General features: G+C 40.0%; 1 protein-coding gene across 4 annotated transcripts in view; it reads right to left on the minus strand.

The window, feature by feature from the left end:
• Positions 1–25,549, minus strand: part of LOC150088797 (transducin-like enhancer protein 4) — a 204,986-nt gene that overhangs the window by 90,032 nt on the left and 89,405 nt on the right. For 3 of the 4 annotated variants that reach the window (XM_090369663.1, XM_090369660.1, XM_090369659.1), the window contains 2 exons: positions 16,434–16,496; positions 5,828–5,902 (listed from right to left, as the gene is read on the minus strand). In XM_090369663.1, coding sequence (XP_090225789.1) covers positions 5,828–5,902; positions 16,434–16,496 — 138 coding nt within the window. The remainder of the gene's footprint in view (positions 1–5,827; positions 5,903–16,433; positions 16,497–25,549) is intronic. The other variant, XM_090369662.1, reaches the window with a different exon arrangement.

A 25,549-nucleotide genomic window follows, 5' to 3' on the forward strand; every position in this document is an offset into this window, starting at 1 on the left:
TATCACAGCACGACCACATAGTTAACAGGTATTTAGTTAACAACTAGTTGTTTGTGACAATGAATACTGACATTAACCGTATTTAGCGATCACGTGGAATCGAACCATGGGAAACTCAAATGCATGTACTAATGCACTCCTTCTTTCGCCACTCTTCTACGTAAGACTGTTCTGTTCATAACACGGCACGATCACATAGATTAGAAGAGTTTGCAGCTAACAATATTGATAAGGTATTTATCACGTGGCTAGAACTGCTGTCAACTCAAATGCGTGTGCTACACCGCACAACTTTCCAAAACAAATGCATCACTAAGTTCTCAAACAAGCCATCATAGCAGAGGCTCATCTTTTAAATAAATTGCAAATTAACCTTTTAGAGATGGCATTTATATGAAATCTAGATACATGTATAGCCACCAGCTGCACAACTTGTATACACGTATGTGGCACGAACCTCTTCACATAAAACCCACGAGGAAATTTTGTTGTTTTTAAATGGATGTAAATTACCTTTAAAAGAAAATATAGACTTTGCCAACCAGTGGATGTTGTTGTATTCAGGTGCATGCCATGCCAGAATTGTACACAGCTGGTTCCAAGAACATGAGAGTGAATAATTCAACCTACTGCAGTGGCCGCTTCAATTACCAACTCACAATCCAATTGACTACCTGTGGGATGATGTGAGCATACCTTTCGGAGTAGGGATCCTCAACCATCCAATTTGTGAAACAGCATTATGAAGTAGTTGAGTTAAATGGTCCAGTATCTCTGTGGCACACCTTGAACACCTCACTGAGTCCACCACACCATGAATCCAGGCTGTTCGAAACGCTAAAGGAGCGATGGCTTTCTTGTACATTCCGTTAGTGGAGTACATCTTATGTCTCAGCTAGGCATCATTCAGATGGTGGATTGCATTCTCTGGAAACATTTTGCTTTGGCTTTCCATGTTATTTGCATCGAATCTAAGTCGGAACTTTGAGTTTCTTCTTGGACTCAATCGGATGACAAATTTAGTAACTTTAAGTAAGTCGATCATGTACTAGTGAACACCCCTAAATAGAAGCTGCTGAAACATCAGGTTTAACGAGCCCCTACTCTAGTCCATGAACTAAACTTCTCAGGAAAACCAAAAAAAGAGAAAAATCGAACTCTCTTTCAAAAAGAAATTTCTTTCTTATTAAGTTTACCACATTTATGAAATTTCCCCTTAATTTCGCGTATTATCCGGGAAAACTAATGTCCCAACCATCCCGGGAGTTGGTTCTGGTTGTTGTTGAGTTTAGGAACATCGACAACCATGTTGATCAGTGTATATTATCTGTAAATTCCATATGTTCTGAGGTCGATTTTTGTTTGCTGGATGAAAAACCCCGACTAACTCAACCACGTTGTGAAAAAGCCCCATAAAAATTCGTTCCGCGATCATACCAACCGTGCTACCCACGAGGGCCCATCCCAGAGTCTAGTATAGTGTATAGCAAACAATATGCTTCCAAGCACAAGATATAATAATAATAATAATAATAATAATAAAAGTTTTAAAATTTATATATTAACCTGCTTCCAGTGCATGGATGAAAAATTAGGTTTGTCAGTTCCAGTACGTTTCCCTGCTGAAGTTTTGACACTGGACGTTAAAAGATTCAGATAAGAGGACATCAAAGACCCACAACTTTTCAAACAGCATTAAACTTGGAAAGCGATATCATAAAAGCCACGAAAGGTGCAAGCATCGTAGCCCGACAGACTCATTACCCCCCCTCCCCCCACCACCCCATCTATAATTAGAACCTAGAAGGAGGCAGCAGATTAATTATCTAATTATGCGGTAGTTGATCTCATTAAATGACCTGTCTCTTCCGCTAGTTTATGTGCCGAATAAAACAACGAACCAAGAAGTCCCGCAGAACAACCCCCCCCCCCCCGACCCCGGCGATCTCAGCTCTTTCGTGTGCCATTGTCGGAAGTGATCCCGCAACAATTTCGTGTCACCTGCGTGTCCGACGGGACACGGAGAAGGCGTCTGCTCTTCTCTGGAGAACAGGACAACACGACCGAGTCTGTCGGGGTCACAACGTGTTCGTCACGCGCTTGGGTGCCTCGGTGGGGAGACGAACGGACGGATAGAAAGAGAGAGAGAGAGAGAGAGAGAGAGAGAGAGAGAGAGAGAGATGTAGGTGTCTCCGCTGGTAGTACGTCTCCGTCGGCGGAACCACCGGAGCATTCAGACGAAAAGATCCATAAAAACTGCCTTGTTCATGCGTCATTTTCGCTGAGCCAGAAGGGAGCCGAAGCGAGGGGGAGGGGGAGAGAGAGAGAGGGGGACGGGCAGAGAGAGAGAGAGAAAGAGATAGTGGAAAGAGAGAAAGAAAGAGTGAGCGAAAAACGCCAAGTTAAAGCAAAGTAAAGAATAAACGCGCCGCTTAGGCAATTCGCCTCCTCAACACCGGTCATGGTGACTTGATTTTTGACAAGTAATGCTTATCATCGGGGATTCTGAGAAAAGTTATAGAAGGGGCCGCATCCAACATCCGACCAGCTAAGTTATTTGTTCGCAGAGAGAAGCAAGCTGTTCTAATCTGACTTTTTGGAACTAGATGAATTCTTGCCATAATCCTGTACAGCGTGCGCGCGCCTGAACAGGAACTGTGTGTGTGTGTGTGTGTGTGTGTGTGTGTGTACGCTTCTAATGTTTATACTCGGAGATACTTTAGAAATTCTAGAATTCCTTATCACTGTTTTGGCAATTGATTACCTCTTTTGCCTTTTTTTGCCTGGAGTAGCGTACAGATTTTATTCTTTATTAAAATAAAGGTCGTTGACCTCCTTTTTTTTGCCCCCCATTTAATAGAAAATATTTATTGCGTAACCATTGATTTTTATTTATTTTCCACGATGCGAACAGTGATTCAAAAAATAATTTTTTCATCTGTGACATCATAGTCAAGTTGTTTAACCATTTATTTCTGTGCTCCCTCTGCTTTTTTTACAGATAACGTTTCATTTTAGTTAAATGTTGACTTTTAAACGGGTTGGTAAAATGCCAAAGGATAATTTCATTTGGATGAAAGCAACTTGTGAGAATTTCGCACCATGGATAATGAAGTAGCTAATTACCGTATTTTTCGGACCATAAGACGCATTTTTCCCTTTCTTGGCTGTTGTTGTAGGATTTAAGGCGCATCGGCGATCATATTGCACCGTATATATTATGACTGTAAAGTGCGCGTTTGCTCGACAAAAAACCGACTTTTCGAGAGGACAGACCATGCTATCTTCGTCTGAGACCGACTAATTCAGCCACGTTGTGAAAAAAAGCCCTTAAAAATTACTCACGTCATTAACAGAATTCGAACTCCAGCCTTTTCTGTCCCATGAGGGGAGGAGAGTATAATATTCATTGTGAAACTCGTGAGGGTTTTCTTTTTCTGGCAAATGTTGCCTAAAATCCCCATGCGTATTATGATCCAAATATATATTAGGTGAATGCAGTGATATAGTTGTTCATGCAGGCCTGGTGAATAATATGCAATAAAATATTCTCCCCCAAAATTCTTATTATAAAACCAGGGTGCTGCTTGTAGTCCGAAAAATACGGTATGTAATAATAAATCAAATAAATTAGCATTTAGAGCATTCCACTGACTCAAAAGGACACTAAAGAAACCTATTATCGTTGAACAGCTTGTCTCTTCAGCTGGATGAAAAATCGAAATTAAGCCAAGGCCTAAAATTTTGTTTTTTGCACCTTAAGGGGCTACAGTGGTTAAGTTTATTTTGGATTAGAAAACAGTTTTTTGTACAACTATGCCATATTACATCTACAGTCTGTAAGAAGTTAAGAAGTCTTTCATTTCTTTTGTCGGATGTTAAATTTGGAATAAGAAGAAATCATAGAGTCCATTGATTTCTTAATTTAAATCCGAAATTTAAAACCTGACAGTCTTTCTTGAACTTTCAGTCTGTGTGGAACAAAACCAAGACGTAATTATTGTAGTGACAGAATAGAGAGCGAAAGACGTTTCAATTGGTTGGCACTCACAGGGATAATAAAATACCAGAATAATTGATTCAGACACTATCCATCTTCGGCTGGTAGACGAAAGAAAAAGATTAATAATACAAAGAACCCTTGAAAATATTGCAAACATTGAAAGTTAAAAGATAAGAGGTAAGATATTTGACTTCTACACTACCTGGCATCTTCAAAATGAACACGGCGGTTGCAAAACATCTATAAATCTAAGAGGTCACCTGGTATGTGGTGTATTTAGGAAATCTATAAATCCGCACAACCCGACTAGAGCCCAAATCAGTACACTGGAATGGGGAAAAGTACAAGATGTCGTGGACTTCCAAAGTGGTATGATTGTTGGTGTGTAAAATATGCTCTTTGATCCTAGTGGAACGCACCGTGCATGTCACAGCATATGAAGATCGTTATGGATCAGGCACACCTGGCAAATATTGCATCCATAGCGCCAAATGTGTGAAAGATGGATTGAGGAACATGTAGAAGACTTTGAGAATCTTCCCTGGCTAGCTGAATCTCTGGATCTTTGTCCTATTGAACATATGTGGTATGCTTTTCAGCGCAATCCTCTACTCACGTCACTCGAGGTATTAAGTACAGCTTTTTTACATGAACACCTCGTTCACTTCGTGCCTCTTAGTGGCAAACCAGAGATTTGGGCCACCGGTAGTCCACCACACTATTACTCATATTCCAAATAAAGTTGTTGTTGTTCTTTGGTTTTAGGAGCATCAGCAACTAAGGCCATATTGCCTTGTGTATATTGTCTGTTAATTGCGTGGGTTATGAGGTAATTTTTCTGTTTGCTTGATGAAAAACCCTAGTGCCCTCACCTGAAACCGAATAACTCGGCCACGTTGTGAAAAAGACCGATACAAATTCCTCCCGTTATGGACAGAATTCGAACCAACTGTGCTACCTACAAGGGCACCTAATAAAGTGGCCAGGCAGCGTATATAACAGGGAATAATAATAATAAAAAAATAACTGTGTTCTGTTTGAACAAGCTACGTTTGAGACAAGAAGAGAAGGGACAGCACAGTAGCTAAGATTTCTTCTGGCTTGTGGAAAATGTTTTGGTTCGAATCCCTTCTCGATGGAAAAACATTCATGGACTTAGCCAACAAAAGTCTTAAATCTACACACTTAAGTAGATATTTCTTCATTTGAATCGGGTTTTTCATCCCGTAAACAAAAAAGCGAATAATTCTTCATGCCTTCAGTTACCTCGCGCTTCTAAATTACCCTATAGGGACCTAAAACTCGCTAATCAGATTTTATTATGCACACGACACTAAAAAAAAAAAAAAACAAACAAAACATGAACACTTACAAACAACCACGACACTTAACATGGTCAAAACACGGATAAACACTTAAAATGGTTAATATGAGGTAGAGAAGTCCATTTATCAAAGGCAGAGCAAGTATTTAAAGATTGCCTCACAATGGACCAATGACATCAATGCTTATAACACCACATAAACCCCAGATAGTGTGGGTCTGCGCTGGAGGCTGAAGAAAACGAAGGGAGGCAGTTGGAGGGAGGGTTGAACGTGGTTAGGGGGAACAAGAGTGAGTACTTGTCACTCAGCTCGTTTAAAGATAAGTCCCATTAAATTTTATCCACCCTCGGAACAAAAATAAAAAAAGAAAGAAACTATGAAGGACCAAAAAGACTTCCGCTTGTCAACAGTGGATACCGGAAGCGATCCGTCACTAGCGCACAGGTCATATTCGCCAGAGGCTCGTGCTATGAGAGTAACACAAGGATTGGCAACTTACCCCAATAATGGCGTTCAGCTCCGTCATTGTAACCTGCTTGGCCCTCTCGACTGCCGCTGCAACTTGTTGTTGATGCTGAAAGGAGTAAAGCGAGTGAGGATAGTGTTCTAGCACGTGGCTGGTTTGTTATGGGCTTAAATGTGTCCCATTTACAATATTCAATTATTATTATTATTATTATTATTTGAGCGAGACTGATGTCCCGCTACAATCTTGTCCTCAATATAATATTTGGAAGCAGGAAAACTTAAAAATATATATTTTTAATTAGTATAATTAACATTATTTGATTGGTTAAAATGGTCCTTACCTGAATCTCAATATTTACAACACAATTTTCACTCTTAACAAGTTCTCTAAATATTAGGTTAAAGATACTTAACATATTCTTGGGCAGAATCTTCATTTTGCCCAATTCTTCGAGTAACGAATCCACTTAAAAGTGAAATAGGCTGGAAGTGTGAAATTCAATACGAGAGGTGGTCAAAAAGATTGTTGACAAAAAGACACAAAAGGATTGTTGTTCTGACTTCAGTTTTTGGTACACAAAAGGATTGTTGTTAAGTGATTATCTTCCACCCGAAACCATCGTAACAGGAAGAAGATTATGCCATAGTCAAAATCCTCCAATTCCAGAAAAGAGACGAAAGTTGGGTCAGGTTTTTCTTCTCCATGACAGCGCACCCGTGCCCAAAGCCCGATTGGGCAGGCTATGGTCCATGAATGTGCATTTGAACAGTTAAACTCTCTTGGCCACATCTTGTACCATTGTCTTTTATACTCCATTCTTAAAGCTTTTTGACCACCCCTCGTGTATTTTAAGATTCCTGTAAAGGAATCGTTATTAGAAGCAAAATATGTGGAGGGAGTATTGTTTTTCTCAATGTTATTGCCGAAAAATACCACCAGGTGATGAACACTACAAAAGTCACAAAAAAGTCATCAGGATCTATATTTTAAAGAAACGCTACTGGCAAGTCCTCAAAGGTGTTTTTCAATGCTATTCAACCGAAGCCATCACTTGAGTGATGTCCTCAATTTCATCATTGGTGTGACTCCCTCTAAATATTTTGTTCCTTAAATTTGTGGTTTGCTCTAGGGCAGGTGGTTCCAACTTTCTTTTCTTTTTTTCATGCACAAAATATACAAGATGCATTTTTGGAACCGGAAGGCCCATTTTTTGTTCACAAATGAGTCTCAATTTATTCTTGGACTCAAGAAACAATTTTCAACACCGATTTTCACATCACAAGTTGGAGAACCTCCACATTTCGCGAGAGAGTGGTTAAAAAGTTCTAGAACGAAAATAATTTAGAAAGATGGACAGATAGAACTGGTCTTTAAGTCATCAAGCTTAAACTGTTAGAGTTATTCTTTTGGGGGTTGCATGTAAGCCTGAAACGAAGCCGCTACTGGCATCCGAACTGGAATTCATGCTTTTGGGACATTCGCTAAAGCAACCCCTGGCATGCGGTCACAAAGTAGTCTTTTTGAAAATTGGATTTAATTGTCAGTAAAGTTTAAGTTGGAAATAACGAGGCATTGGTCTTGGAAGCTGAAACTCATGCTGCCACACTGGTTATTCACAACTGCGGTATGATTCCATTAGTCGAACTACAGTGTTAATGTCGGTGTCGGTATTGGACTGTTTGAAGCCCGTTTTACACAGTCATATTTTTATGGCACAAGTTTGAACATGTTCCATACCTCTTTTAAAGATTGTAAGCTCCACTAACGAAGAGGCTTGTCTCGGCCATATTCTAATTCTGCATTCCAATTTTATCCAAAAGACGATGGGTTGAAATCGGTTTCTGTGCTGGCCACTGCAATGTTTTGATGTTCCTCTCTTCAAGCCAAGCGTTCACGGTCCTTGCTTAGTGATATGGAGATTTTTCGTGTTGGAAGAACTGAGAATTCATGGTTCCATGCACTGCGACCCACAATAAAAACCATTTCCACCAGACCACGACACCACCTCCTCTTTCCAACTCCAAAGTTCGGATAGTTCTACCACCTAAGTGTGTCAGAAGTCCTACCATGACTTTTATTGGGACAGTGTACGCTAAATAAAGGTCATTATGCGATATAAAATACTTTAGATGTGTTCATCTTACTAGAAATTCCACAAGATGCAATATAATCGAGAAAGATTTTTAAAAATACGGTACAAATATACACTATGTTTTCAAAAGTATTGGGGCGTCAATCTAAACAACAAAAGCTATTTACTGTTCTACTCGTGCCCCTTTGCCTAACTAATCTTTAGAAAGTTTAAATTATTTCACTTATTTGAAATTCTTTTCTCTTTTTGATGTTAACATCTCCTTTGATTAATATGGATGAAGTACGCAAGAGCTCAACTTGATCATTCTGGAGGTTTAAGGCGATGGAAGGAAGTTTGGAATAAAATATTCACCGACATCTAAGCAGTTGTTGGTGAAGTCGCCCAGTGACATCTCCCGGGGATGGAAAGTTATCATCGGTTTGATATTTTGGACACGAGTCACTGAGTTCGTTGGCATATACGGTCTCGTATCTCCAATAAAATACCAAACAAAAAGGGGTCCAGGCGCATCATCCAAAATCCAAGTCTACCTATGAAGATAACTGGGAGAAATCAGGGAAACATTTCGTACAAAATATGCGTTCTGAAGAGGGCGGCGGGGACCACATTAGTAGCTGCGCGCGATAAAAATTCGCTCATGCAAGACGCTGATCACGTGCCTTTGCTATCCCTAAACGTATTCCTCCCCGTTGCCCACAGATGTCTCCCTGAACTGACGCCTAATACAAGGAGAGGACAAAACCCTCCCGAAATGCTGTTCCCCTAAAAGAGAGAAGAAGAAGAAGCAAAAAAAAAAAGTGTGCCGATATGAAATAGAATCTCGAGAGTACGACGTGCCCCAACTAGCAAGGCGTTTCTATGACAAGTGTGGTCTGGTGAATTCCCAAAGTATGTAGAAGCAGCGACAGGGTCCCTATCCTTCTGGGGCTAAATAAAATAAAGATTACCGAAGTCATTTCTGTATGCGGGTGGCAGCTGGCGGTTTGACAGGTGTCATCTCTGGCAAAGCGTAAGAAGATGAGTGGAGAGGTGTATGTCTGTGCGTGCGTGTGTCTTGGGGAGGGACACAAGTGTTTTATTTAATGTAGCCAGACTGGCATTCGGGTAAGCACACAAATAACCCATTAGAAAAGCAGTAAACCGCAGAGCGGGCAGAATCACTATACCGTATTCGGAAAGACAGAAAAAAGAAGAACAGAGAGTTGTTCGGTGGCTTCTGAAGCGACTCAGTTGGTTGTTGTGTGTGTGTGAGAGAATCTTCTTTCTGGGAGACTAAGCCTAATTGCTTCTGGTATTAATCAGTAAAGTTTGACCGAGTCTCTAACTCATTTTTAAAGAACGGCTTTGTGGAATTTGGCAATGACTGGTTGGTAACTGGATCCGACGTACCAGTGTGTGGAATGGTTCCATGTAATTGCCGCTTTTAATGAACCATTTTGGAGATTAAGAATTCGGTACTTTAGCTTCTCAATGACGTCATCGTGCTGAGAAGAATAAAGTTGCTTCTGGAAGGTGTTAACTTGCTGGAAAGCAGACAGATAATGAAAGTTCCATTAAAAGTGGATGAACTTGTATGTAAATGAGATCGAATTGCAGAATGTGTGTAATAGATTCTAATGTTCATGTTGATACTTTGTAAAAGGTATAATCAATGGACAAAAAAATACGAATCTTTGTTTTTAAGACAATTACAGATAGAAGAAATGCAAATAGATGCAAAGAACGCTGTTGAATGAAAGATATTTCGCTGGAAGAATGGTTATAATTAGACCAAAACGCACTAAAACACTTTCTAGAATTCATCCATAATACAACACATTACATGTAATGGAATGTGTTGTATTGTTCGCAATCTTTGTTCGAGTGCTCAAGGTGACTCTTCGTAGCCTTTATTTTGGATATGGTAATGTAAATTGTTCAATGAACCAACAAAGCAGATGACTTTTTAAAGAGTATTATTATTGATGATGGATTTGGGGATTTTATTTTACCACAATTTCTTTTTATGAAAGCATTTTTCACGTCGAATTCAAACTGGCATGCTGAACTGTTTCTACAGAGCTGTTGTTGTAGGAGTTTAGGAGCATCGGCGACTAAGGATTTCTGTTTGTTGGACAAAAAACCCGAGTTCCGGGAGAAAAATACATGCTACCCTCGCCTGAAACCAACTAACTCAGCTATATTGTGAAAAAGGCCCATAAAAATTCTTTACGTCCTGTACTATTGGGTTCACCTCAATTCGTTGCAAGACATCTCGTTTTAAGTGACAGTTTGGCGTAATGCCTTTCTTCTAGATAAGATTATTTATAATTTTTTACTTATGTACTCAATTGGATCCTGTGCTTTTCCAGGGGCATGACCTGGTTGAGAGTTGGGAAGCTAGAAAAGAATTACAGGCGCAGGAATAGATCATCGTGCCATCCATTAGTCAGGAGCATCGAGAACAGCCACGAGCCGTGGTGAAATTGCCTTACTGAGCCAGAACGCTTGTCCATGTAGGGCAATCGGACTCCAATTTCGAATCTTACACTATCTCCAGGGAAGTTTACCTGCCTACAATTAACCCATCCACGGTACTAGACAACTACTAACTTCGTTCAACAAAAAATAAAGCGTAAGCCGCAAACCGAATGTCAGAAGATACTTAGTACTCAGCAGGCAGTAGCAGGGTTTTAGGAGCATTATAGTGCTGAATGTATATTCTCTAAATTGCGTGTGTCCTGCCCTCGTGGGTAGAATAGTTGGTAGGATTGCTGTCCTCCCCACACCGGGTGGAAAAGACCCGAGTTCGAGTCCCGTCGATGAGATGGGGAATTTTTATGAGCCTTTTTCACAACGTGGCCAAGTTAGTCGGTCTCAGGCGAGGACAGTTTTTTCTCTCGGAAATTCGTGGTTTGTCTAGTAAACGGAAAATCGACCTCAGAAAACACGCAATTTACAGACAATATACACGTAGCAACGTGTCCTCAGTCGATGATTCTCCTAGAACTTTATCCACAACAACAACAACAACAACAGCGTGTGTTCTGTGGTTGATTTTCTGTTTGCTGGAAGAAAAACCCGAGTCTTTCACCAAATTGTCATGCAACAAATTATCATATAGTCCTACAACGAATTGATAACTAAACTTTTCTCCTTCGATTCGGACGATGCGCAAAAGAATCCTTGTTTTTCTCAATAAGTTTAGAACTCCTCGTGTCCAGTACAGTTACCCTTACACAATTGTTTCCACCGACTGCAATGGAATATTAGTTTTAATGTTCGGAAGTCGACCATCGCCTTCGGGCAATCACGAGCGACCAAAGCGATTCCAAGAAGAACGCAGTTAATAGAAATAATAGAAGATCACCAACGTTCTTCAATCTACCGTCTTCTGTTTTAAAGGAATTGTCTGTTTAAAGGATTGAAATATTTCTTGCTCTGGTAAAGACTTCTAATGTCAACAAACAAAGGCAAGTCTGATGCTGGTAGGAAGTATTTCTTGAGGGATAACACGATGCCATACAGAGTTCTAATGCCCTGGTGTACGTATGAATGTACGAAGGTTTGTGAAAACAGCTTATCCGCCTCCCGTTCTCGGGTCCGTCGGGATCTCGACGACATGGCTTGTCTTAGGTCGGGACATCTCCCATGACCGTTTCCCTGTTTGCCTATCGCCTGGTTACAACACAAGTGTGTTTGTCTTCTACCCCACCCTCCCGTAGGCTGAAGGCTGCTACACACACACGCCTGCCCTACTAAAGTGCTTCCAAGAGCCGGTAAAATGCCGAGAGAAAGAAGGGGATAAACGTATCGAAGGTCTAAGGGGGGTGGGTAGGGGGGTTACTGGCCGAACTCACGTGTTCGCGTGGCAATAAGAGCGCGGAAGTACAATCTTTGGGAGGGGGAGGGAAGGACTGAACGGAGCCCAATCGGTGGGGCTCCTGAGCAAACGAAGCCGCTTTCGTCAATATTGACAGAGCACCTAAGCTCTTGGTCAAACACTGTGTTTAAGCGTTTGTGTTATGCCCGCTGGCAAAGAGCAGTTTCCAACAGTCCATCCCTTCGCTGGGAAGATTTTTGTTTTCACTACCATTTAGAGAAGCAAAAACAGAGCTGCAAAAATTGCTTTGATCTACTAGAAACAGAGGCGATAGGCAGTCCTCAGGAAGTGATATAGAGCGGAAAAAAGGGACTCTTTTAAAGTTATCCAATGGGACCAGTCGCCCGTAAGAGCCTATGCTACGCCTTGTATAGTTTACCAAGAATTCGACTTTGAAATCTGATAATGAATCAAAATGGTACCATTAACAATTGAATCTCATTACTGGAATGAAGAATGGACAGTCAGGTATATGATGATCATTTTGAGGACAAGCCCAGTTTATCAGCGTCAATGAATCTCCTTAAAAGTTAAAAATCCGTGTTTGTTGGTCTCGGGGAAGAAATTTAATTTTTTTTGCGCGCTGGAAGCAAACAGATGGTGAGATGGCATAAGACAGAACTTGGAGTATGATGGATTTTGGGACTTCTCAACGTTCCAAAGCTACTTTCGGAACTTTTTTTGAGTAACATATGCATGTACATGTGTCAAATGTGAACAGTTGTGGGTCGCATATTTTAACAAGAGACCTCCAGTTAGTCGTGTTGTTCAATAAGAGTGGCCGAAAAATCTCCCAAGAGGCCCAGAAACATATTGGATCCTTTCTTCATGAAAGTTAAAGCGCAGCGAACGGTGTTGGGTTGTTATGCTTAAAGGAACTGGCCCCTGGAGGAGTGTAAAGGATTCTCTGGTAAGAAGATTCGTGATATAGGAAGGAAGAAATATTAAATGGAGGAATCTGGATGTGGCACCAAACCGGAGAATGGCTTGAAATGGACTACATTGTCCCTACGCTGTCATATCACAAACTCAGTGTACGACGAATTGGTCTGGGAAGAATAATGGGACATTGATGGACTGGCACACTTCATCTAAGCTAAATAGAATCATTGTGGGCAAGCGAGACGTGTGGGAACTCTTTCATAGAGGTCAACATCACAATGCCCAATCAAAAACTGTTTTGCAGGAAGAAAAGGATATCTTTTCCTGAGCGTGTGGCAAATGTGCGACATAAAGAAAGGGTAGATCCCAAACATGCTGGAGGTGTTTGATGATCGGATCTGTCTCATAGTAAGACAGGGCAGAACATTATTCTTCATGCTTCTTACAGACCACAGAACATTCTTTTGCGTTTAATATAACTTTTCCACTCGCGTTCACTTACGAAACTGCTTGCTGCACAACTGTCCTGTCTACTCTTATACTTGATCTATTCTATTGTCCTTCAAAACCGTACAGAAAAGGTCCAGGTTCGAATCTTATCATGACGAAGAATTTTTATTGGCTTTTCTCATAAAATGGCCAAGTTTGTTGGTCTGATGGTCCCAATTTTCTAAAAACCAGCTGATAAACCATTTCAAGGTTCATTCTGATTGAGTTCATTCTGAAAGTCTGTTGGAAATTGTGGGAAATAAACTGGTGAACTATTTCCACTAAAAATATTTAAAACATATTTTGTGGTAATCGGATGTCAGTTAGAGCTCATTTGTATTCTAGAAGATGTCAGTTAATTATCAGCACACTTGTAGGTAGAATCTTTGCTGGTAAATCATGGTCCCTTTCAAGCGACATATTTTAAAATTTTCTTTTGAGTGATTTCAATGGTTTTTGTGTCTAACTTTATTAGACTTCCAAGTTGGTGAGGTGAACTTTGTCCATTTGAAGGAGAATCTCCTACAAGACACTGAGCAGAATTTGACACGAACAGAAATCAAGGAGTACATCTGACTGCTCTTCGATAAATATTAGCCGTCACAAAGGGTGTTCCTATAAATTTGTACACTGTTATACACAACAATGAAAATTTGATATAAAATAGCAATTAGCCTTCGGAGCAGCTAATGAGAATTTAGCTGAGGACGTTGTTGAAACTTTGACATAGCGTTAAGAGGGTTTGGATTAGTAAAATAAGAGTTTTCGTCTGGAATATTTATGAGATCTTCTAAGCGGTTTATTGAGGAAGACATCGAATTCCAGTCCATATAATTACTACAATATCCTTATCAGCCGCTCTTAAAACAATTAATTAATTGCAGTAAATCTGTAGCTGGTCTGGTACAGCCAACGTAATAATGCCTACCACACAGACTCCATTACACAACGCCCAAGAGAGCTGGCTACTGCCTGTTAAGGGAATCAGAGACCATATCTTGTACAGGAGTTGCTCTCTTATTTCCTTAATAGTTAAAATCTACCTGTAGGCGTCTAGCCTTTGTGTCTAAACAGTGTACTTCGCTTTGCTCCCCCTCTGTCCTCGGTGAGGGCACAATCGACACGCAGCTATCGATTCTCTTCGCTGTGGAATCCATTTCTCAGTGTTGGTGTTCGCTATCCGGATGTAAGGAACGGTTTAAATCCGTGTCTCCAAGGTCTGCATTTACAGATTACCAAATTTCAGCTTTCTGTTATGTGGCTGTCTAGTCTCGGATGCTAACTGCCGTATAAGCACTCTCCTGGCAGAGGTCAAGCAGCGATGAACCTCACGATAGATTAAAATGATGGGTCTTTCTCTCTGGGTATTAGTAACGCGAAATGGATGCCACGCCAATGCAAAGATCATGAAACAGAACACGGCATTTTGAATTAAAAAAAAAAACAACCGAAACAAATTCCAAATTAGTCAACAGCGGTTTGTCATGACAACCAGATGCACTCAGGCTCGATTGAGATGGAATATTCTTCTTTGGACTGAGTTATTCTATGGTGGAGAGACAATAACTTTGGAATATTCCAATGACAGACGAGTTTCTCTTAATTACAAGAGTGCCATTATCGGACGAATTATAATCGTTTAATATTCATTGGCCGCTGTATGTTCCTTAATCTGATATGCTTAATTGTCGATGAAGGGATAATTATGAATCCTGATTTGTCTGGACCTTGACTTAACTGTCTATGCTGTCCAGTCTGCAAAACCCACAATTCGAAAAGTTGGAGAATGAGTGGTTTAATTTAATTTTCAATTGCATTGTCTGTTGTCTTGTTATTGACAAAGCAACCTCGTCGTTTTCAGAGTTAGATGATGGATGTATTTCTATGCAATTGAAAGGCCTGCCGAAGTCTAAGAGCCACTCCTGAAAGTCAAGGCCAATGTAAATAAATAACTACAACTATTGGCCAAACTCTAAATTTCGTTTAAAAATTTGCACAAATTAACTTTTGGACTCTTTAAAACTCAATCTGAAATCACCATTTTCTGGGCAGAAATTTGATTAACAATCACTCTTTTTGGTCCAATTTACAGAGTTCAAAATATTCACGATTATGAGGGTGATAAACTAAGAATCCCTCGGATTCGAATGTCTAAATAGTCCAGTTGTATAAGAGCGTTTGAAAAATGGACGAATAAATGGCAAATGATGTCGGAATCATTCATTCCGAGTAGAAGACTTGACAGGGCATCCACACCCACTCTCCCACACCAGCGAGTGTTAAAGATCTTTCAAGGATGAATATATTTTGCGGTCCATTGTACGAAAGTGATATATAGTTTCATATAAAGGCCTCAAGAGATGGAAAGGCTCATCACTTTCTTTTATAACACGGAGATCTTCATGGTGAGCTTGATTCGGAGAGTCAGACAGTCAACTGGCACCTACACCGATGCTTTGGGATGTCTCCGTAAGGCAATCCCGACACTAGTAACGGTCGTCCAGACAAATAGTGGCACGACAAACCGGTGCCTGTTGAATGAATGCGTCAGCAGAAACGGACAATGTTAGTCAGGAGATATTTGGAAAACTATTCGGACCACGGTGACAGACAGCTCTTCACCCTCCACTGGTTTCCTTCAATGGGATGTCCCCTTTATACAAATTGAAACATTTTCTGAAATGTTTTCTTCTTCTCAAAAATAGCGGACGCTAACAAAGGCAAAGACTTTTATAGCTTTCACTTACTAAACGAACATCTCTATAGGAATTGAAGAAACCGTGGTAGAGGAGTAACGCAGAGAAATACAGGCCCCCATCTGCACCATAATCCAATTCCTTTCAACATCCACCAGCTGGAACAATCGGACACCAAGCCCAAACCGTAAAGATGTCCTTGATTGGAAGAAACAGTACATCGTTCTTAAGTCCAAGGATAATTTCTTACGTCAATAACAACCTGACGATGAGTGGTTGAATTTTTAATGTCCTATTCAATCTAGGCGTTAATCTCAGGGGGAGGATGTAAGTTTTCAACCTGTTCAACGTGAAAATTGGCCTGTGGACGCACAGCTGTACCCACAAAACAAAACCATGCATAAAATCATCCATGATGGACTGGTGTACCACAGAGTCTGTTACAATATCCACCATTAATGTTTTCAATGGAGAAATAAACAATATAATCGAAAACAATCCTTATAATCCAATAGATTATTATCTAAAATAGATTCTTATCATCCAATAAGTTATTATGAAAAATCGCAATCATTAAAAAGGGAAGAAGGATCCAAACTAAGAGTAACTTACCTCTTGTGAAAGGAACGGTAAGATCTGTGCAATAATGGCGTTTAGTCTCTTCGCAATCTCTGTCTGAAAGGTTCAAAGAAAGTCTTCATTAACTCCTAAATCAATCTTACACATTAAAACACGCGCCAAAGAACATTATTTTAACAAATTCCAATGTCATACAAACGTTTTTTGCTCTACTCAAGTGTAATAAAAGCCTCACCAACAAAATGCCACTTCGATGGAATCGTTTAGTACCATAACGCATTACAACCCCATGAAAATGTCAACAGAGCCTTGTACAGTTAATTAATCGAAAAATTGCTTCGAGCCAAATGTGTTGTGCAACTATTATTATCCCTCACAGTGCCGAGAGTGCACTCCGAAGTCAATTACACCCGATATTGGAGTCTAAATATTTTATCAACAGAACATGATATCAGATAACATAAATCCGCTGAAACCAAACAGCTCATGAAGTGTTGATAAGAAGGATGGGTTCAAATTGTACCGTTTAATGGAATCTTTGTGACCACGCTGCTTTTTTCCCTACTGGAGCTTTGCTATTTTAATATTTTTGCCACTTTGGGAAGGATTCATTTAGCTTAAAACCCGAAACTGGTAAATAATTGATGTAGTTGTAAAGGAAAATATTTAAGTTACTCCTGTAAAAGCATCTTTCCCGCACAGCTATTTTCCATACCAGGAAATTGGCTAAATTTTCTGGAACTCTTAGAGATTTGGGGTTTCAGTTCCAACCAATTAAGATCCTATGAAGAAACGCCATAAATGATTGTATTTTATAATATTCTGCTAAAAATAAAATGGAGGAGTAGTCCATTATCATCATCTTCCTCACTACTCCAATCTAGGGTTGGTCAGGTGAGTCAAAGCCTTCCATCATCTTCCTAGATCTTGTCTTCTCTCGTTCTCTCCCACTCAGTTCCATTTGTTTCCACATATTCTCTAATCTGATATCTCCACCTCTTCTTGGATCTTCCTCTCGGCCTCTTCTTGTTCATTTTCATCTCAAACATTCTTCTTGGTAATCTGTCCAATTATCTGCAATCAAAGCAGGAGTAATCTTTCATAAACTCTCCATTTATTTCCTTTTGTTCAGAATTTTCGCCATGAAGGTTAGAGGCATTTAGACAATTTTTAAATTGTCTAAATGCCTCTAAATTCAGTGTTATAATACCGTTTATTACTCGTATAAATATTAAAAAGCAATTGGTCCCAAAGAGAAACCTCGTGGGACTCCTGTTTGACGCTTTTTTAGATTAGAACAGTTTACCAACAACTGTTCATAGATGTAGAGAGAATTTTTAGTATTCCAAAAATGGGTTTTGCGTCACATGTTGGAAACAATTTATAAAGAGGAATCTTCAGTAGTCTAGAATCTACCATTCGGCTGAAATCCAAAGAGATAGCATCTTCTTGCAGTTCGTAATCAATAGCCATAGCCTAGATACGAAAGAAAAATTGCTGGTGTTCACCAGGGAGAAACTGAAACAAAGATTGTGTTCTATTCATTAAGGACTCCGTGGTCGAATATATGTCGTGTTATTAGTGCCCCTCTTTGAAATGTTCGGTTTCAAATCCTATCCACCAAACAGAGAACTCAGTTGGGTCTTCTCAAAGAGAACTAAGATTTAAGAATTTTTGTGGTAATCACGCATTCACGTATTTAAATGGTTTAGTGTTGATTCGTCTAATTATTTATTGTTTAAGAGGTTTGGCGCGGGTTAAGAGATTCAGAAAATTTCAGAGGATTAATGTGGTTTAATCTCATTGTGAACAATGAGTTTAAACCACATCGGAAGGATTACGTGTGGGTTAATCTAATTATTTACAAGATTTCAGAGGATTGATGTTTAATATCATGAAACAGGACTCTGTAGCCAAGTGGTTATCAGCGGAAGTGCACTAGCAGACACTCTTTGAGTTGACCGGGGTTCAAACCCATGACTACTAAATAGGTCAATCTGCCAACCCGCGCTGGACCAGCGTGGCAGGTTATGGTCCATTTAGCTCAACATGAATCGTTCGGGATTCCATCCTGCAGTGGATTGATAATGGCTGCAGTTGGTCTTTTGATCTCATTGTGATCACCTTTTGATCTCATTGTTTAAAAGATTAAAGAGGACTTACGTGTGGCTTAATCTAGTTATTTACAAGATTTAAGAGGTTTAACGAAGATTAATTTCGTTATTTACAAGATTTATTTGGTAATCGTGCATTCAAGTATTTGAGGGGTTTACTGTTGATTCATCTAATTATCTACGATATATTAAGAGGTTTGGCGCGGGTTAAGGGATTCACAAGATTTCAGAGGATTGATGTGGTTTAATCTTATTGTTCATCAAGGTTTGAAGAGCCCCTACGTGTGGATTAATCTAATTATTTGCGAGATTTAAGAGGTTTAATGTGGGTTAATTATGTATTCACGTATTTGAGGGGTTTAGTGTTGATTCATCTAATTATCTACGATATATTAAGAGGTTTGGCGCGGGTTAAGGGACCACAAGATTTCAGAGTATTGACGTGATTTAATCTCATTTATTGGAAGATTCAAAGGATTTACGTGTGGGTTAATACCATTGCAAGATTCAAGAGGACTTACGCGTGAGTTAATCTGATTATTTAAGATTAATTTCATTATTTGCAAGATTTAAGAGGTTTGATGTGCGTTAAGTTAGCAGGTCCCAAATTTTATTGGGGAAAAATACTTCTTAAAGATGTGTAGGTCTTATTGATGTGTATGACAGTCCTAAACATGTTTGGATGAAGCGTTTGCCGGATGATTTTCAAATAAACTGCTTTTATGGAGAAGAATGTTGTCTGTGGCACACACCCTTCTTCTACCAGGATTCCTACACCAACCTTGGATTGATCAAACATTTCGAAGCAGGAAACACGCTTTGTATCGTTTTTTCCATTAGGGAAAGTTATATTCACCGATCATTAGACGCTCGTGGCATTTATTGGAAGTGAAATGTAGCTGGACTGGAGAGAAGTGACCATATTCGAGCGCATGTTAGCAATATCCACTCCCTCTCCTACACTGGATACGCGGGCGCATGTGGCATCCGAACAGAGAGACCAGGGACACTAATTGTGTCGCGGACATTTCAATCAGCAACCATCCATGTGTAGTGACAGTCGTGCTCGTGCACACTAAGCCCTCCTTCCCCCCTACTGTCAGTAGTCAGTTCGTGTCATGTCCGAGCGTCTCTCTAATCTTTCACAGACGTTCTGGACGCTTGCGCATGGTTAGCGCAGGACTCGCGGGCGCCTAACAGTGTCTTGCCATCGATTCATAGCTATTCGACGTGTGTTTGCCGGGCTACGGCGCACAAGTTATTGGCTCTAACTAGATCATGGGCTACCGGGCTTCCCACAGAATCGAATTTTCCACACAGAGCACTCTCGGGTCCCCGTAGCCATCTACTCTATCTGGGGGCCCTGCAATTACTCGGCTACGTGTAGAATTGGCCACCGCCGGAAGGTCTGCGTGTTTCTCGCACGTGACTTGAGCGGCGACTGCACAGCCTCCAACGGCCCTCGAGGGCACGCACTCCGAGTGAAGAGTACGGCTTCAACAACGTTTTTAAAAACTTTCAAACCGCCATGGATTAGCAGTGGCGAGAGCCCTCGCTGCTATTAACGCGGTCCTCGACACACGCGGCTGACAAGCGCACAAAGATGGCTCTTTGGTCGCTAAGGAAACGGAGAAGGCAGAGGGAAGGAATGCGAGGGAGGGGGCAGCAACGAAAGTAGGCACTTTGGGACTACTTGGGTGATGGGCTGCGTCGTTGATAATGATTCTCGGCTTCGCTGGTAATGGCGGTTCTTCTGGTGTGCTTAATGAGGCTTAAACTGGGTTCACACTTCATCCCGAGGCTGAGCACATTCTTGGACGCTGCAATGGTGGATTTCCGCTTCTCCACGCTAAAGACTCCGGAGGATACTTACACCAGCTACTGGCCTAAAGAGATGAAAACAGTAATCCGGAGGTAACAGATTACTCTTTCTCACCACCGACCCCCTAATAACTTTCTCTTTCTGTTTTTTCCCCTTCTCCACCGTCTCTTTTTATCACCGTTCCTTTCTTTTCATCTTTTCTTCTGCATTTTTAGATGATCGAGATGCGCTCGTTCCCAATACCATCTTCCTGTTTTCTTGACCATTTTCTTGTCTATCAGACGTACGCAGTTTAAGAAGTATCTGGCAAGAAAGCGTACCAATACCATAGCTGGAGATGGATGCTCACCAAACGTTGGATGTTTGGGGAATACCTTATTGGTTAGGGGGAAATAAGGTGAAATACGAATGGTACGTGTGGGTTAATATCATCATTTATGTTATTTAAAATGTTAGATATCGTGAATCGTGATATTAACCTACAGGTTAAGAGATTTAGAAGATTTAAGAGGGTTGATGTGGGTTAATCTCGTCATTCGCGATAATTAAGAGGTTTGATGCGGGTTAACGGGTTTAGAAGATAATCCGTTTGACGTTGATGTTAGTCTGATTGAGTTTATGTGAGTTAATCTCATGATTTACGATGTTTAAAAGGTTATATATCATAAATCGTGATATTAACCTACTGGTTAAGAGAATTGGTGTGGGTTAATTCCGTCATTTGCAATAATTAAGGTTGGATGTAGGTTAAGAAGTTTACAAAATAATCTGTCTGATGTTTTTGTTAATCTGAATGATTTTTTATGTGGGTAATCTCATGATTTATGGTATTTAAAGGGCTAAACACGGTAAATCATGATATTAACCTACAGGTTAAGAGATTTACAAGATTTAAGAGGGTTGATGTGGGTTAATCTCGTCATTCAAAACAATCAAGAGATTTGATGCAGGTTAACAGGATTACATGGTAATCCGTTTGATGTTAGTCTGAGTTTATGTGAGTTAATCTCATGATTTAACCTACTGGTTAACAGATTTACAAGATTTAAGAGGGTTGATGTGGGTTAATCTCGTCATTCGCGATAATTAAGAGGTTTGATGCAGCTTAAGGGATTTACAAAATAATCTGTCTGATGTTTTTGTTAATCTGAATGGGTTTATGTGGATAATCTCATGATTTATGATATTTAAAAGGCTAAATATGTAAATCGTGATATTAACCTATGTTGTTAAGAGATTTAAAAGATTGAAGAGGGTTAATCTCGTTATTTGAGATAATTAAGAGGTTCTATGTAGATTAAGAGGTTTAAAAGATAATCCGTTTGATGTTAACCTGATTGAGTTTATATGGGTTAATCTCTTTATTTATGATATTTTAGGTTACTGCAGGTTAAGAGAATTACGAGATAAGTGGATTGATGTGGTTCAATCTCATTATTTAAAAGGTTTAAGGGTATTCGTGTGGATCAAGAGAATTACAAGATTTAAGAGATTTAGTTCAGGTTAAAAGATTTATGATAAGGTTTGATGTGGGTTAACCTCATTATTTCCAAGATTTGACAAGTTTGGCTTTGTTAATCTTATCACCTATAAGACTGTAGAGGATTGAAGTGGATTAAGCCGTTTTCTAGATTTAAGGGCTCATCATTCGCGACATTTAATGGGTTTGTTGTAGGTCAAGAAACCTGCAAGATTTATGGGTTTGGCGTGACTCGCAAGATTTCAAGAAAGGAAGATTTTAAAGAGATCAGATGATCTAGCATCTTCAAAGACTAATTCAGATGTGAGAAATGAGCATCGATTGATTATTCGGGAGAACTGAGCACGAAGAAAGTCTCTTTATTCTTTAAATATAAAACCCGACCGATAGAAATTTGAAAAGAAAATTTATTTTCGCTCATTCTCATCACAAAGAACACAAAAATATATTTTGTTTTGTTACAAACATTAAGTGGACAGACAATTACAAATGATTTCTGCTTCGACCGGAAGAATAATTTTTATTGATCACAAAAGATATAAAAAAAAAGGGCCCGCACGCACTGCTTTTAAGTTATTTGCTTTCTCTCGCTGTGATTGGTTGCGCACCACAGAAATAATAGTGTTCACAGGGATAAAAAGACAGTAGTCGCGGGCCTCTGATACCCTGCCACTTGTAGACCGCAAAAATTAATTACTTCCCACATCTCATCCCATCACCCTCAGCACACATCAAAGGACTCTGGCACAGACGCGCACACACACACACAAACAGTAGAACTATCATATAGCCTCCCGAATGAAGAGTTTAAACTCTGCTCTCTTTCTTTTATAAAAAATAAACACGTCAGAACGAAAGAGAAGCTCCTTGGTATTAATGATAAAAGCAATTTGAAAATTACACGCAAAGTATTAAGTGAAAAAAGACAGAAGAATTGATACGCAACTTAAGTTTGTCTGTCTGTCTGTCTGTCTGTCCACATGTAATAACCCGATTTCCAATAGACTGATTTTCATAAAATTCTACATTTTGGTTTTACAGAAAGATCTGTCTAGCCATTCCAAATTTCATTAAAATCGCGCCAATACAAACCCGATAATTATTAATTCTCTGTCCGTCCGTCCGCATGTAATAACTCGACTTCCACGAAATGTTTTAATTCGTTCCGTTAGAATCAGTTGTCCAATCTTCCCAAATTTTAATATCAGAGTATCTAATAAGGGCCGGCTCTCTAAAACTTTTCCCAATATGATCTATTAAATTGCGATTTTATTAATGATGTTATAAAGCGATACAAAATGATCCAATCTGCAGCTTCTACTCTCTTCTGTTTCTGCTGCATCATCCCACCACCACCACCACCATCTTTGACTTTCTTCCTCTTCTCATTCTTCTCTCCAACAAGAAACTCTGTCACCTAGCAACAGTGGTATCAAAGATGAGAGAAAATACCTTTATCCTCTCTGGCTACGCAATAACAGAATCAACTTGGAAGAAAGCGTACATAAACACACTATACATTTAACCAGTTGGCATTTATCTAAAGAAGATCGAATAAATCCAGAGAAATGCTTTTAACCTCTCCGTTTCAATCAATAGACGCACCACCCCCTTCTTCTCCCCCGCCCCCCCTTTCAATCACAGGGATGATCTGCGCTAGGATCGGCTAGGGACACTCGTCCTTTATTTCCTCTGTTAACACTGACAAGCTAGCTTCCCCTCTCTCAATCTCTTCTTACTCTCGGACTCGGAGCCACGCGAAGGAGCACGTGAAGACAACTCTGGGGAGGGAGGGAGGGAAAGAGAAAAAAGGACGACAGGGATTTCCGGCTAAAAGCGGCACCACGCTACTCTGAGCGATGACCAATCTACGGGCTCGCCAATTTCCGGGTGTACCCCCGCTGACTTGGACAGAGTACAAGAGTTATTGGAGAACGGAGATGAACTGTTATCTGCCACAGCTGGACCGCATCGCACACCGACAACACACTCTGGACAGAGCAGAAGAAGAAGAAGAAAGGGGACAGAGAGAGAGAGAGAAAAAATAAATAAATACTTTCTTTCCATACGTTAAATGTGTTGCCAAATAGAAATATAAAATATGTCCTCGTGGCAGACGAACATACATTATCCCGGGAGCACTTTGAATGGGGCTTTCATATCTTCGAACCATCGTCAGGAGTTGCCACCGTTTATTTTTATGCTCCCGTGGACTAAATTTCGGTGAGTAAATGCCACAATTAATCATACGCTCCGGTTATTCTTCTGGTACGAAGTAGGGGTGCTTAATATCCACTGCGTTCGCACTCCACAAAATAATGGCGTTTTTTCTTTGTTTTTTAAAGATTTTACTGGACAGAGAAAGAAGAGATTATTGAGGTTAGGAAAGAGGTTTGACTTCGGAGAGAAAGATTTATTAATTAGCCAGTGAGAAGTTTGGTTAAGGGGTATGAAGTGCGGAAAGCCTATAAGAAAGAGACAGAAACAGACAGAGAGAAAGAGTAAAGAGAAAAACAAAGAAAGAGAGAGAAGGGGAGAAGAAATGGAAACAGCGGCAAAGAGAATGAAGACAAAGGTACTGAGAAAGAGATAGAAAAGAAGAAAGAGAGAAGACAAAGAGAAGGAAGAAGAAACGTAAAAGAAAAAGAGATTGAAAAGGAAAAGTTAGAGAAAGAGAGAAGAAATGGAGGAAAGAGATGAAGAGAGAAAGAAGACAAAAGAAAGACATGCAGAGACAAAGAAAAAGATAGATGAAGAGACAAAGAAAAAGATAGATGAAGAAACAAAGAGAGAGAGAGAGAGAGAGAGATGAGGAAATAAAGTGAAAGAAAACAAAAAGAGAGACACGAGGAGACAAAGAAAGAGAGACATTAAGAGATAAAGAGAGGGACATGAAGGGACAAAGAGACAGAGATATGACGACACAACGGGAGATACATGAGGGGATAAAGAGAAAGAAGACAAAAGGAGAGACATGAAGAGAAAAAGAGAGAGAGAGATGAGGAAATAAAGAGAAAGAAGACAAAAAAGGGACATGAGGAGACAAAGAAAGAGAGACATTAAGAGATAAAGAGACAGGGGCATGAAAAGACAACGAGACAGAGATATGAAGCGATAAAGAGACAGAGACACGAGGAGATAAAGAGAAAGAAGTCAAAAAGAGAGACATGAAGAGACAAAGAGAGAGAGATGAGGAAATAAAGAGAAAGAAGACAAAAAAGGGACATGAAGAGACAAAGATAGAGAGACATTAAACGATAAAGAGAGAGATATAAAGAGATGGGCATGAAAAGACAACGAGACTGAGACATGAAGCGATAAAGAGGCTCTTTTTTTTTTTTTTGGGAAGTTGTTGGCGCATCGGCTTCTGTGGCCATAATGCACCTCTCAAGGTTTTCTTGCAGTACTTCCAAGCCCGAGGCGGGATTCGAACCCGCGATCTTTGGGTTGCCAGGCAGGCACTTTACCCACCCGGCTAGCCCGGTCGGCTATAAAGAGACAGAGACACGACGAGATGAAAAGAAAGAAGGCAAAAAGAGAGATATTAGGGGATAAAGAAAAAAAAAAAGACATGAAGAGACAAAGAAAGAGAAAGAAGACAACGAGACAGAGACATGAAGCGATAAAGAGACGGAGACATGAGGAGATAAAAAAAGAGAGAAATGAAGAGACAAAGAAAAAAGAGAAGGGAAAGGGAGAGAGAGAGAGTAAATTTACGAAATAGAGAGGGGGT

Source organism: Mastigoproctus giganteus, chromosome 3 (assembly GCF_048544385.1).
Source record: "Mastigoproctus giganteus isolate SK-2022 chromosome 3, ASM4854438v1, whole genome shotgun sequence".
NCBI lineage: Eukaryota > Metazoa > Arthropoda > Arachnida > Uropygi > Thelyphonidae > Mastigoproctus > Mastigoproctus giganteus.